Source organism: Notolepis coatsorum, assembly GCF_963971535.1.
Source record: "Notolepis coatsorum genome assembly, chromosome: 15".
In the NCBI taxonomy this organism is placed as follows: domain Eukaryota; kingdom Metazoa; phylum Chordata; class Actinopteri; order Aulopiformes; family Paralepididae; genus Notolepis; species Notolepis coatsorum.
Genome location: NC_140179.1, coordinates 57,160,826 through 57,176,281, shown reverse-complemented (window position 1 = coordinate 57,176,281; position 15,456 = coordinate 57,160,826). Strand labels below are relative to the sequence as shown.

The 15,456-nt window shown below is 41.8% G+C and overlaps 1 protein-coding gene across 1 annotated transcript in view; it reads left to right on the top strand.

The window, feature by feature from the left end:
• ttyh2 (tweety family member 2) overlaps positions 1 to 15,456 on the top strand; it is a 260,383-nt gene that overhangs the window by 48,835 nt on the left and 196,092 nt on the right. Inside the window, 1 exon segment of the mRNA XM_084330305.1 lies at positions 3,136 to 3,311. Coding sequence (XP_084186431.1) covers positions 3,136 to 3,311 — 176 coding nt within the window.

The following is a 15,456-nucleotide window of genomic DNA, read 5'->3' as shown; positions in this document are numbered from 1 at the left end:
ACACTGACAGATGGAGCGTGTGTGTGGGTTGTAGATTAGGGAGGTTGGGAGGGGGCCGGGGGGGCATGAGTGAGCATGTTAAAGGGGAACTATTTGACTATTTCTTTCACTATTTGGGCACTTTTACACAATTCCTGTGAGTGTATGGAACACCTCTGTAATTTTGTATTTTTTTAAATTCATTGTTTTGTATTTCTAATCAAGTCCTCAAAAACAGCATTTTTCGACCTCAAGATCTTAAGCCGTTTTGAGCCTGGGCTCCAACCACGGTGGGAACTGTGTGTATTGTGTGTGAGTCTCAGCAGATTATCATGCAGCTGAGTCTCTCTGACATCACAAATCAGCACATTTTCAGATGACTCAGTTCAGTGAGGGTGAATATTGTGAGAGGAGAATTGGAAGAATGCGCCATTGTTGTGCCAATATGAGAATTAGAGACATAGATCATATTAATATAAGTCCACATAGCTAGGAAACAATGCTAAACACTGAAAAAAGGCCATTTATAAGATAGTTCCCCTTTAAGGCGAATGATCACAGTGCAAAAAGGCCCACAAAATGTATTTATATGCTTTATACATTATTATTATACTATCACTGAGTTTGTCTGACTCCCACCTAAACGGACGTCGTATAATGCATGAAGTATTCACGCCATACGTGCCTTGTATACTGTATACAGTACTTACTTACTCATAGTATATATTTAGATTATAGTGTCTATTGTAACTATTTATTGTAATGCAACTATAACTGAGAGGGCATACCTCATCTGCACCTTGATTCACACTGCCTACTTGCATATATGTGTATATTCAGAGTTAATTATATTGTTATATTGTTTTACTGATTTTTTTTTTTTACTTTTCTACTGTACTATAATTTTACGACCTGTATCATGTCTTCTACTATTACCCTGTACCTCCCCCGCCCCCATGCTGCTATGATGCCTATTGCCTGCATTTTCCCAAGGGGATCAATACATTAATATCTTATCTTATATTTATGATATATAAATACACAGCAGAGAGAGAGAGAGAGAGAGAGAGAGAGAGAGAGAGAGAGAGAGAGAGAGACTAGAGGGAAAGAGAGAGAGACTAGAGGGAAGTAGAGAGAGAGGGAGAGAGAGAGAGAGAGAGAGAGAGAGAGAGAGAGAGAGAGAGAGAGAGAGAGAGAGAGAGAGAGAGGGAAATAAAGAGACTAGAGGGAAGTAGAGAGAGAGAGAGAGAGAGAGAGATGCCTTGTTTTTGCAGCCTCCTGGGACAGGTCCTATCCCTCCTGCATCACTTCTCCTGACAACAGCAGTTGTCAAGGGTACTTTGGGACTCATTAAAGGAGAATGACACCTATTTTAGGAATTATTGTTATTCCCGTGCGCTGACGGTGGTGCTGCATGTTCACGTCAACTCAAATCTCTGTGTATTAACTCCCCTCTTTCTGTCCTTCTCCCTCCCTCTCTTTCTCCCTTCATCTCTCTCTCCCTCCATATTTCTCTCTCTTTCTCCCTCCCTCTCTCTTTCTCCCTTCATCTCTCTCTCTTTCTCCCTCCATCTTTCTCTCTTTCTCCCTCCATCTTTCTCTCCTTTCTCCCTCCCTCTCTTTTTCTTCCTTCATCTCTCTCTTTCTCCCTCTGTCTTTCTCTCTCTTTCTCCCTCCCTCTCTCTTTCTCCCTTCATCTCTCTCTCTCTTTCTCCCTCCATCTTTCTCTATCTTTCTCCCTCCTTCTCTCTTTGTCCCTTCATCTCTCTCTCTTTCTCCCTCCATCTTTCTCTCTCTTTCTTCCTCCCTCTCTCTTTGTCCCCTTCATCTCTCTCCTTTCTCCCTCCGTCTCTTTCTCTCCATCTCTCTTTCTCTCCCCATCTATTTGTGTCTCTTGCTTTCTCTCCATCTCTATCTTCCTCCCTTCATATCTCTTTCTGCCTCCATCTTTATCTCTCTCCCTCCCTCTCCATCTCTCTCCCTCCACCTCTCTCCATCTCTCTATCTCCATCTCTCTCTTTTTCTCTCCATTTATTTTTGTCTCTCTCTCTCTCTCTCCTTTTCTCTTCATCTTCTCTCTCCATATCTCTCTTTCTCTCCCCATTTATTTTTCTCTCTCGCTTTCTCCATCTCTATCTTCCTCCCTTCATCTCTCTCTTTCTCCCTCTATCTTTATCTCTCTCTCCCTCCCTCTCTCCATCTCTCTATCTCCATCTCTCTCTTTCTCCCTCCATCTAATTTTGTCTCTCTCTTTCTCTCTCCATCTATTTTTGTCTCTCTCTACATCTCTCTTTTTCTCTTCATCTCTATCTGTCTCTCCATTTCTCTCTCCATCTATTTTTGTCTCTCTTTTTTTCCATCTCTATCTTCCTCCCTTCATCTCTCTCTCTTTCTCCCTCCATCTTTATCTCTCTCCCTCCCTCTCCACCTCTCTCTCCATCTCTCTCTTTCTCTCTCCATCTATTTCTGTCTCTCTTTCTCTCTCCATCTATTTTTGTCTCTATTTCTCTCTCCATCTATTTTTGTCTCTCTTTTTCTCTTCATCTCTCTCTGTCTCTCCATTTCTCTCTCCATCTATTTTTGTCTCTCTTTTTTCCATCTATATCTTCCTCCCTTCATCTCTCTCTCTTTCTCCCTCCATCGTTATCTCTCTCCCTCCCTCTCCATCTCTCTCCCTCCACCTCCATCTCTCTTTCTCTCTCCCTTTATTTGTGTCTCTCTCTTTCTCCATCTATTTTTGTCTCTCCATCTCTCTCTTTTCTCTTCATCTCTCTCTCTGTCTCTCTCTCTCCATCTATCTTTCTTTCCCCATCTATTTTTGTCTCTCGCTTTCTCTCCATCTCTATCTTCCTCCCTTCATCTCTCTCTATTTCTCCCTCCATCTTTATCTCTCTCCCTCCCTCCATCTCTCTATCTCCATCTCTCTCCTTCTCTCTCCATCTATTTTTGTCTCTCTTTCTCCATTTTTCTCCATCTCTCTTTCTCTCTCCATCTATTTTGCCTCTTTCTCTCCATCTCTCTCCATCTCTCTTTCTCTCTCCATCTATTTTGTCTCTCTCTTTAACTCTCCATCTATTTTTGTCTCTCTTTCTCTCTCCATCTCTCTCTTTCTCTCTCCATCTCTCTGCCCCCCCCCCTCCATCTCTCCGTCTGCAGTCCCTGATCTTCCTGGGCTGCGTGGCGGCTGCAGGCCTGGGCCTGAACCTGCTTTGCCTGGCCGTCTACCTGAGCTGCCTCTGCTGCTGCCGCAGGGCGGAGGAGGAGGAGGACAGCAAGAAGCCCACCCCCTGCTGCGTCACCTGGTCCGCCGTGGCTGCAGGCCTCATCAGCTGGTAATCTACACTCACTCCTCTGTTTCCTCTCAGTATCAGCATCAGAATCAGCATCAGAATCAGAATCAGAAAGGTCTTTATTGCCAAGTAGTTTTCACATACAAGGAATTTGATTTGGTCATTTTCGGTGCGACATTAACGGACAGATAATATGAAAGAAATGTGAAGGAGAATTGCCTAAAAACCCTCTAGGGGCTTGCATGTGGCATTCTTCAAATTGCAAAATTATAGACAGAATACATCAATATACCACCTCCCCCCCGCACACACACACACACACACACAAGGAACCTTCACCCATAATATATACAAGCAGGTCTACAGATAGACACTGAAGTAGGCACTTATGCCACACGGCTTCATGTTTAGTGAAAATAAAGGTAAAGAAACTACAAATTATGGCAGGAAAAAAATTACAAAATACAACAAAAATAAAGCAAGCATAACAGTGAAAAGAGATGTTGTGCTTCTGAATGATTGGACCAAGGGGTAGCATGTAAAGAGAGAACAGGATCGGGCCAAGGATGGATCCTTGCGGGACCCCACAGGAGAGGGAGGTTGAGGGGGAGGAGCAGTTGGCAATGTTGACAGCAACGCTTCTATTTGTGAAATAGGAGGAGAACCATGCTAGTGCAGTGCCACTGACACCAACCCCATGTTGGAGACGATCTAATAGAATGGTGTGATCAACAGTGTCGAAAGCTGCGCTGAGGTCAAGCAGCATTAAAACAGAGCAGTCACGGTTGTCAGCGGCGAGGAGTAGGTCATTTGACACTTTAAGGAGGGCTGATTCTGTGCTATGGCCAGTCCTGAACCCTGACTGAAATGTCTCCAGGATGCTGTTCTGGTGCAGGTAGGGAGACAATTGGCACAGAACAACCTTTTCGAGTATTTTTGACAGAAAAGGAAGCTTGGAAATGGGCCTGTAATTACTGTGCTGGGTGGGGTCAAGGTTTGGTTTTTTCAATAGGGGCTGGACTACTGCATGTTTAACGGCTTCGATACTCATTTCCCGAAGTACCGATACTTTCTGCAGTATCGGTACCAGCTGGCGAGTGTTCTACCGCAAGTTGTTGACGCGCTGTTCAGAGCGCTCAGCGCGCTTGCCCCCCCGGCTCCTCCAAGTCAAGCCCTCCCCCTCACAGAGTCACAGAGAGCCGTCTTAAACAAACATTTTAGCTGAAGATGGTAAATGCAGAGCCTCCGCAACTTGTGCTTGTGGATAAAGAAAACAGCAGAAGTGCTGTTTGGAGGTACTTCGGGTTTCAAGTAAACAACGAAGGACAAGCTACAAATGCCCCAATGCTATTTGCAAGCGGTGTTTGAGCAGTGCCAGCGCCGATCTCCATAAAGAAATGAAAGAGGTTCGTGACTCTTTCAACGTCACTGTGACTGAAGCATTAAACCATTAACTCTAGTTTAATACATGATACGTTGTCTACTGATGGCGCATAATATCAACAGCTGATTCGTTGTAACGTTACAGCTACCAGCTAACGTTAGCTACTGCTAGCTCCGTTAGCTTAGCTGGCTACTTTTATAATTACTGCATGGAAACGGAGTAACGTTAACGTTTAAACGTTATGTCGAGGTCATACAATACTACAGTCGACATAAGGTTAACGTTACCCCGTTTCCATGAAGTGTTTAAATAGCAGCAATCTTGTTGAAAATGTAACGTTACTAAAATGCTCCGAGCATAGCCTCTTTCTCTCTCTCTCTCTCTCTCTCTCTCTCTCTCTCTCTCTCTCTCTCTCTCTCTCTCTCTCTCTCTCTCTCTCTCTCTCTCTCTCTCTCTCTCTCTGGTACATGCAACACAGATTACAGTGTTTACATCTGTCTGCTTGAGAAAATACCATGTTCTGCATTTGCAATAAAAATGATTGAAGTGAGATGAACAGTTATTTTTAAATGTGTGATCTAAAGATAAACAAAGGGTTTTAAAATTGTTATATTTATCTTCTCTTATAGTACAAGAGAGAAGCTAAATTTGAAGCTAAATTTGTTTAAAAAAAAAAAAAAAAAAAAAAAATATATATATATATATATTTTTTTTTTGATATCGAAATAATATCGAAGTATCGATACTTTTCAAGGTATCGTATCGAAGTCGAAATTCCAGTATCGTGACAACACTACTGTAAAGTGAAGTCGCCTGGGTAAAGCAGGAAGCTGGAGCATGCTCTGTGAGGACTATCATCATTAGTGCTCATTTATGTGCTCATTATGCCTGTCTTTTTTCTGTTGTGAAGCACTTTTAGCTGCAGTTTCTGTATGAAAGGTGCTATACAAATAAAGTGTATTATTATTATTATTATTAGACAGGCCTGATGATATGATGATATGATATGATTTATTTATATTGTGCCCCTCAACCAATAGTTACATCGGCCCAGGGCGCAGCCCGAGAAAGAAGAAAACAAAAAGACAGGAAACAATAAGAAAACAAGACAAAAATATATGCAGGCCAACCAAGCAGACAGAGAACAGATGGACATAATACACCTGTCACTACAACACAGTAGGGCTGACCCCGACTAGTCGAATAGTCGACTAATTGATCGAATGGAGCTGTAGTCGACTGCCAACCTCTTAGTCGAATGCACACACACACACACAAAAATATATACATATATATATATATTAAAAAAATTATATATAAATAATTTGGATAATTCTTTCCAAAAGCAAAGACCCTAGAAGTGGGTAACGCTAATGGCGCGCATACCAGCGAGGCTAACTGCCTAAGAAAACGGGCACAGAGGCACTGAAAGAGGATTCCACCTGTCTAATGAACACAATAGACAAATATCAAGATGTATCCATCAGTGTACCAATCAGTCGACTCCTTCATCAAAGTCGACTATACAAATCCTTAGTCGGGGACATGCCTACAACACAGAACTAGCTCAAGGATTGTCTATGGAGAAAAGGTGGGTTTTAAGCATGGCCTTAAAAGTCTGTAGAGTGCTTGCAGATTTGATGTTTAGTGGGAGCTTGTTTTTGTGTTTGAGTTTCGGCGCTGCAACTGCGAAAGCTCTTCCCTTCGTCACTAGTTTTGACTGTGGGATCTTAAGGCAGTTTTGACTATTGGATCTGAGGGATCTGGAGCTGACTGATTGGACCAGGAGTTCCTCGACGTAAGCTGGGGGGCGAGACCATTTAGGGCTTTGTAAGCGAACATGAGGATCCTGAAATGTATTCTTTGTTTCACCGGGAGCCAGCGTAGGGACGCAAGGACTGGGGAGATGTGTTCCCTCGTCTTGGTGCCATGACACAAGCCTGGCGGCTGCGTTCTGGACGAGTTGAAGGCGGTTGATATATTTGTCTGCCACACCAGAATAGAGGGCGTTGCAGTAGTCCAGTCTTGATGTAGTACAGATATGTACAGCGCTGGCTGTGTGAGCTCATTTTACTCTGTAGTAGAGCAGTGTTTCTACAAAATACAAGAGACCCAGAGTGAGATTTCCTGTTAAATGAAAACATAATTATTTGTATTCCACAGCTGGAAGCCGAGAGCTGACAGCACAATGACAAAATGGTCTCCGTGGCAAATTATTTTTTGAACCGCAATGACACCACTTAAAGCCAAACAATTCCACAGTAATTATCTCCGCCTGGAGAGGATTATGCATTTGGTTGCTTCTGTGAGTCTGTGATTTGTCCACAGCTAATCTCACAACCCAGAGGAGCAATCTGGATGAAACGTTGCTCATAGGCTGACAGCAGGCCAGAGACCTGATAGGCTGACAGCAGGCCAGGGACCTGATAGGCTGACAGCAGGCTAGAGACCTGGGCCCTGTTTCTTGTACGTGGTTCAACTAAGTCGATCAAGATGTCATTATCCAGCTTCAGTTAACCCGATGTTTGAAGCCGGGATTTTCCTGTTCCAAGAAGGTGGATTCAGTCTCGTTAACTCAAGCCAGACTTGCGACTCAGGCTAAATGCGCGCGGCCGCTTTAGGTGAAAAGCCAGCACGTATCGATGGCAGAGATCCTGATTCTCTAACGGCATTGATTGATTAATTGATTTAAGACTTTATTGACAGATTGCAATACGGCTCAATCGCCTCGCCGACAAGTTAAATGCGTTATCTATAGGCTAATTTTAAGTCCCTCATTACCTCAATCAATCAGATTATATTTCTTTAAACTTGCCTGCTGGATTGAATAATCAAATGAGATCTTGCTAGCGAAAATAATTAGTTAACTGTTATACAGAATTACGATACGGCTCTCTTACCCATTGATTGATGTATAGTCAATCTTTAACTTATCTCCAATGTGGTCTAACGGGTTGTTCTTTTGACTTTCACACAGACGACCGGGGTTCAAGACCCTAGTCGTCTCCTTCTTTTTGCAATATAGGAATAATTCAATTTGGTGCACGTTGAGAGCTATATAAAGAATGACATCCTCAATGCATGTAGATTTATAATATTTTAACTTAAAACCAGGCTACTTTGGCGTATAATCATTAATATTATATTCAAAAAAATCATATTGGAAACACCGGGTTTTGAACCCCGGTCGCTGGGTTGGCAGGCTTGAGCACTACCGCTGCACCACTGTGCCAGATGGGATAAATTCATTGTTTATACATTAATGAACGAGAGACCCGTGTTTAGAATATCCTTTGTTTTGAATGAAGTTTATCTCTTTATCCTCATTCATTAATGTGACGTCAACGGCTCATTCAATTTCTCAAATCCGTCAAACAGCGCATCTCATCAGACATCTTAATCCCAGTTACAATTAAAATAACCACATAATGTGTACATCGCACGAGCGAGCGCCACCGTCGCCACGGTATATATAACGTGCATTATTTAGGACAAAGTGAATTTAGTATCAGCATTTTGGGTCTATTTTACATTTCAAAAGCCCCCTCTGGAAGAATGGAGCACAAAAACGTAATTCAGAATGGTATAATGCAGATCGTAGACTGTGGGAATAGTTTCAGGAAACGGGCTGTCACTTCTTTGCGGGGGCGTGGCTCTGCGTGATCCGGCTAACTTGAACTTGAACTCTGCTTTCGACCAGGCTCAAACTTTTGGATCTGTTGTCATGGTGATTTGGAAAATCCACGTACATGAAATCGGAAAGTCCGGCTAACTCAGTTATCCAGTTAAAGTTATCCGGCTAACTCAGTTATCCAGGTACAAGAAACAGGGCCCTGATAGGCTGACAGAAGGCCAGGGACCTGATAGGCTGACAGCAGGCTAGAGACCTGATAGGCTGACAGCAGGCCAGGAAAGCGGTCCTGCGTATCTAGTTTCGATTCGGTTAAGGGGAGACCACCCACCTAAAATACCATTTTCCTGATTTTGGGGCAATTTTGAGATTTTTGTATAATGTTGCCCCTTTACATGTCTTCTTTCAAACTAGTGACAAGAAAACAAAAAAAACACATTTAGTTGCTCATTTTGCTTCATTTTGCATGATTGCATCCATAAATGTGCACATATCGAATGGGAAAGTGCCTCATTTGCATATATAAACATAAAATTCAGAAAACTTGCAATATATCTTTTCTTTTTCTTTCTTGATACCGATTGACGTCAGATAAAACATTTCAATTGTACAAGGTCCTAATCGTCATGCCTCATCATCTGCTGGTGACCGGAGGGGGGGGGGGGGGGGGTTTATAAGTCCGTGGCCGACGTTAAATGATTCATGTAGTATGGGTGATATGTTGATCATAGCAGTTTGCATGTAAAATAATAATCAAACACGCTGAAACTCACCGCGGCTTCCTCGTAGCGTTGGGCGATCAGCGTGGAGCAGAAAGTTCGCTATTATGGGATGTCGATCTTGTTGGTCCAGTTCCTGGTTGTATAATACTATATACGTCCAAATCATGTTGTTTATCGAGTTATTGGCAACGGATCGCTATCCAATGTATCAAGCTGGAGTCCCGCTAGCGATAGCGAGTGGCCGGACGAAATATGGGTGAGCACCACTTCCGGCGCGTCACTTCCGGTTTTGGTGATTCGCCGATCAGCCACCAGATGGCGGTCTTGAAGCGTTGGAGAGTTGAGAGGAGATCAACAGCAAGTCTCAAGTCTCCGTGGGTGAAATATGATTGCCATGACAGATTTTTGAAATATTGATCTCAAAGACGCTGTACGACGTCATTGGCAGATTAAGCATGGCGAGCAATGACGTCTAAAGTCGTCCTTGGCGATTAAAGGGTTAATGTAGTATGAAAAACCTTGAGAAAATATCTATATATCATACATTTTTTCAAAATTTTGTTTGGGGTAACATGCAAAAAGGGGCAATTTTTAATAGACCACGCCCCTTTTTGGGTAATACAAGAATGCGACCAAAACATTTTTTATCACTTTTTTTATTTTTTTACTATTCTAAACAATTAAGATGTTTGCAAATGATTTCATCCTTTTTGTTTGTATTTTATTTTTTTATAATTTTTTAAACAAACACATAAACAAACATGACAACACACGATAAGATATACAAGCATTAGTTGACAGTGCACATCCAATGAAATCACATTTTAGTTAATTGTCTTATATAGGATATACCCTTAATACCTGTTATCTAAAAACCTACACACATATGCTCTAGCTCGTACCCCCCCTCCCGGACCCCCCATTGGATAATCCATCCATTTTCCCTCGCTCCTAACCAGACATTACCATTATATGCTAGCTTTTAGATATATGATCGAGATATGTAATAATCCAGACCTTTCGACACATTCTTTCCGGTTGGAACCATCGTGATGCTATCAGCTTTTTAGCCACTGTGATACCCGATAAAACCAATCTCTTTAGCTGTGGATGTACTGCACACTCAAAAACATCATTCAGCAGTAATACAGAGGGGTGTACAGGTATATTCCAAGTTAAGAGATTTGATAATTGCTGGGTCACCTCTTTCCAGAATATCTTAACTGGTGGGCAGTCCCAGTACATGTGCATAAATGTCCCCTCGTCCCCATTTGTACATAAGGAGCATTTGGAGTCTTGTATAAGACCAATTTTTTCAGTCTTATAGGAGTCAAGTATGTCCTGTGAATATAGTTAAGATTGATTTGTTGATGGTCCGGGTTCCTTGATGTGAGTCGAACATTTGCCCAGGCTTCTTGCCAATCAAAATCACTTTCCAGGTCTGGTATATCCCTCCTCCAGACGGAGTCTAGGTGGAGGGTTTCATACGAGGACGTTAGTAATTGATGATAAAAATCTGAAACAAAACCTCTCGATGTCTCTCTTTCATAGAATAATTTGTGGTATCTGTGGTGTTCAATTGGTTTCTTTAATGGAACACCTTGAGCCTTCAAACATAACAATAACTGTATGTAAAAAAGATGTGTGGACTTGGTGAGATTACATTTTTTGCGTATTTCTTCATAACTACAAAAACCCTGTTTGTTAAAAACATCCCCTAATGAGTGTATGCCTTGCTTTTCCCATATAGGGAATCTTATAGGTTGTTTTCCAATCAAGAGTGCATTGTTATTGAATAAGGGAGTATGATTGTGCCATTTATGTGGGTTAGGATATTTTCTTTGTGTTTCACGCCATATCCGGATCGCATGAGTAATTATGGGGCCAAATTTCCGTTCACAATGCTTAATTGATAGTTTAGTATATGCTATGTCCTTCAGTCTATGTGGGGCTACTATGTTTTCTTCAAATTTTCTCCAGGATACTAATGCTTGGGGATCAAACCATGTTGTCAATGGTCTTAAAGTGTACGCCTTAAAATAGTGGAAAAAATCTGGAAATGCCATGCCACCGTCTGCTTTATTTCTCTGTGCGGTGGATCTTTTTATACGTGGTGGTTTGTTATTCCAAATAAATTTGTATGTGGAGGAGTGTAATTTTTTCCAGTAACCCTCTGGAGGGGGTAACGGTAGCATTGAGCTGAAGAAGTTGATTCTAGGTAGTACGTCCATCTTAACTATTGATATCCGTGCCTGTACTGAGTTTTTAAGTTTTGCCCACCTATCAAGGTCGTCTTTGATTTTGTTTTGGATTTTTGTGTAATTGTGCTTCACCGTTTGTCTTATGGTGGGGAATATTTCCACTCCCAAACATCTAAAGTGTTTTACCATAGGTATCTCTCCTGGGAGGGTTATATCTTTTTTTGCAGGGGCGTTAAGTGGAAGGAAAGCCGACTTCGGCCAATTTATCTTGAATCCCGATAAATCTCCAAAGTTCTCAATCAACTTGAGCAGATGAGGCAGTGTGGTGTTGGGGTTTTGCATGAACAGTATTACGTCGTCCGCATATAAACTAATTTTATGTTGTGTGCCCTTGATTACGATTGGTTCTATGGATTGGGATTGTCTTATATATTGTGCTAAAGGCTCTAATGATAGATCGAATAGTCCGGGACTAAGAGGGCAACCCTGTCTAGCTGAGCGTGATACCGGAAAGATTCCGGAAGTGATTATACCTGTTGTAATCATGGCCGATGGGTCTTTGTATACTACTTTAATCATATCAATGAAACCTTTACCTAACCCCATCTTCTCTAATACTGCCCATAGATACGACCATTCCAGCCTGTCAAAAGCTTTCATTGCATCCAGGGACAGCATCGCCTTAGGTATGGTGTCGTCCTTGTCAGCATCTAGTACGTGCAGTAATCGTCTTATGTTATCAGTGATCAGGCGGCCTCTTATGAAGCCAGTTTGGTCCGGATGAACTAAAGACGTCATATGCTTTTGTAATCTGATGGCTAATACCTTAGAGTACAGAGTGATTTCATCCTTTATAATTTTTTTTCCCTATCTAGGGGGGTGGTCTCCCCTTAACACTTTGGTTGCCACGGACGCTTTTTGTCGTTAGTTCATGCCGACCTTTGAGTGCCCACAACGCTATATAGCGTCTGTTTGCCGTTTTCTTTTTATTGGCGATTTGAATTCATATTTCATCAATCGAGCCTCGGGTTAGTGCTGCAGAGTCTCTCTGAGCTCAATTGGGAAGATACCGCCCCCTATCGTCTCTCCCTGTGTAACTGCACCCCATTACTTTAGATTGATGCAGGGGGAGTGGTCAGTTTCCTTATTTAACTTTTCCGTCAAGGCCAACTGAAGAGACCAAGTGATCGCCGGCCATCAGAACAGCGTGGATTATGTATTTACAGTACAAACACTGTAATCAATAAGTGTGATCGATATTTGGAATGGCGATCAGGAATTGGAATAATCTTTTTGGATCTCAGGTAAGGAATTTATTTTACCAGTCTTAGGATAATCAGACTTTTTTTCACAGAGATATAAGCTTTTGCCCTATGCATGTGTGTGTGCGCTAGAGCTGAACGATTAATTGATTTTTTATCGAAATCGCGATTTGAAATGATGCAATAAAAAATCGCCAAGCCTGCAATAAAAAAAAAAATAATAATAATAATTATTATTTTTTTAACCAGGAAGTCCCATTGAGATACAAGATCTCCTTTGCAAGGGAGACCTGGCCGCGTGTATACTTTCGACAACAAATGTTTGTTTCCGTGTTCGAGTTTTGCGCTCTGATTGGCCAGGTCATGTGACATGTGCGCCAATCGTGGGACGGCAAGTTCGGCGCCTATTTCCGGGTCTAACAGCCTGCAAAATACCTAACGCCTAGTTTATCACTGGTTAAGTTTAGGCGACTCTTTCACAGTTGGTTAAGGTTAGAGTTTTGAATCAGGGCAGGCGTTCTATCGCCATGCTCTAAGACAAACTTAGACAAACTTGCGGTCCCACGATTGGCGCACATGTCACATGACCTGGCAAATCAGAGACGCGGAAACAAACATTTGTTGTCTAAAGTATTCAGGCGACCTGGCCAAGATCACAGCAATAACATTTGCAATACATCACACAGCAATAAAATGTGCGATACATCACACAAGAACATAATAAATGTGCATGTATGCAATATACAATACATCACATGTAAACACAAAAACACAAAGCAGAATAGTCTACATGATAGTAAAAGTGTATAATACAGGGTAATACAGTAATTTTGCAGTTGGGACCCGACTACAGAAAGCAGCAACATTCTTCTTGTAGGAAGTTAAGGTATTCCCAGGTAAAAAGAAACATTTTCAGACTCGGTGTCCCGAACAGACCCACCGCGTAGGCCAGATGCAAGCCGCATTTTACAATAAACCTCTGTGGGGCTGCTTAAAAAAAAATTATAATCGCAAATGTAATCGCAATCACAATATCTGTCAGAAAAATCGCAATTAGATTATTTCCCAAAATCGTGCAGCCCTACTGTGCGCGGTGATTCCTGATGAGGAAATGAGAGAATCGATTTTTCAGCCCGCCTCTATAGCGTGCATAAGTACACATATACTATCGATAATCTAGCGTTTATTTGAAAACGATTCATAAATAGGCCGAACGTTTTTGTGTATGCTAGAATATTCCAGTAAATGCCGTTTATCACGGAATCTATATATTTTCCTTGAAAACGAGGGCTTTTCAAAATGCTATAAAACGAAAATGAACCGATAAAAAAACAATCGTTTCGACAATGTTGACTGCAAACAAGTCATTGATAAACGACAGGCAGATTAGACACATAGCCATAATTTAGGAGAGAGATTATGCGTTCACAACGCTATCATTGAAGTGGGTCGTGGCATTCAACATGGTTTCCAATGTTAAATGGCCGGCACTGAAAGTGTTAATAGCCTGTTTTTATTTGTGTTAAACAAACAAGTGTTGCGCTTCTCTGCCATGGACAATTACATTTTTTATTTCATGAAAGTCTAGGCCTGTGTTAAAGTGTTTCCAGCAGTAAGCTATAATTGTGCAAATGTGATGCTCCTTCGTATAACAAAAACAATTAAATGGTTATTGAATGTTACATTTGGACTTGCATTTCATGCAACTGAAAGGAATTTCATGCAACTGAAATGACAAGCTGTTAAAAATAAACTCTGTTCTTCTCACGTAGCCTATGTCTGCATTTTGAATGAGGGAGGGGTGAGGGTCGGGGTTCGGCCCGCCAAGCCATTTGAATCCTAGAAAGTGGACTGGTCAGAAAATGTATTGGGAACCCCTGCTGTATAGTATCTCATCTAAAGCCAAAAAAATACATAAAATGAGCACATAAAGTGCAGACATATAAAATCACAGTTTTTCACATTAGGATCTAACATCCCAATAGGCCACCTTGTTTATCGTTTGATTCTATTGCAGTTTTAAAAATAGACAATAATAAAAAGAGTAAAATAGAATAAAAATAGTGCAGTGCAATAAAATAGTAGAATATAATAAAGAGTAAAATTATGCAGCAGTGCAATAAAATAGTTCTGGATTACTGTAACAGTTTAAAACCCTTGTTACCGTCCCTGTTTGGTATCCACAGTTTAAAACCTGACAGTCTTCCCTCCTGTTTGATACCCACTTTGACCCTTCAACCTCCCTCTCAGGGCAAACCTCCTTCTCAGGGCGCAGTTCCCTCTCTCAGGGCGCAGTTCTAGGCCTGGGTCCCCCACACAGTTTTAAAGCCTGAGGGTCTTTTCTTCCTGCTTGATACTCACATAGTTCAATACCTGACAGTTTAGAACCTGTAATAAAAGAGTAAAATAGTGCAATCTACAGTACAATCAGCAGTGGAGTGTATTAAAAGGCTATGGTGAATAGGTAAGTTTTCAGTTTATTAAAAAAAAAAAATTAGAGATCCAGCTTCCCCTATCCCTATCCCTATCCATCACCGCATCTCCTAGATAAAAGAGCCAGGAATTCAACCATCTGTTCCGGTAATGACGTCTCCTGGTTTAGATGATGTGATGCAGGCGTTTCCGGGTTTTTGCGACTCCTCTCTCTGGTATTTCCTGCCTGCCACGGGGGACCTCTGTGATCTTGTCATCACGTCCAAATTGTGGGTGACGGAGCCGGCACAGCTGTCCCTCTCCGTCCCCCTCCATCCCCCTCCGTCCCTCTCCGTCCCCCTCCATCCCTGTGTGAAACTGTGCGTCCCAGAATGTTCTCATAGAGAACATGTGTGTAGAGACAGATCCCTGTACTCACTGAGCTCCTTTTTGTTTTGAAACTGTAGCCGCGCTGAATACTAATCCACTCACGTTGTCCTGCTTTGGGTCTGGAGCTGATTTAACAGCTTTAAAGGGGACAATTTATCTATTTTTATTTTGATATAATTAAAAAT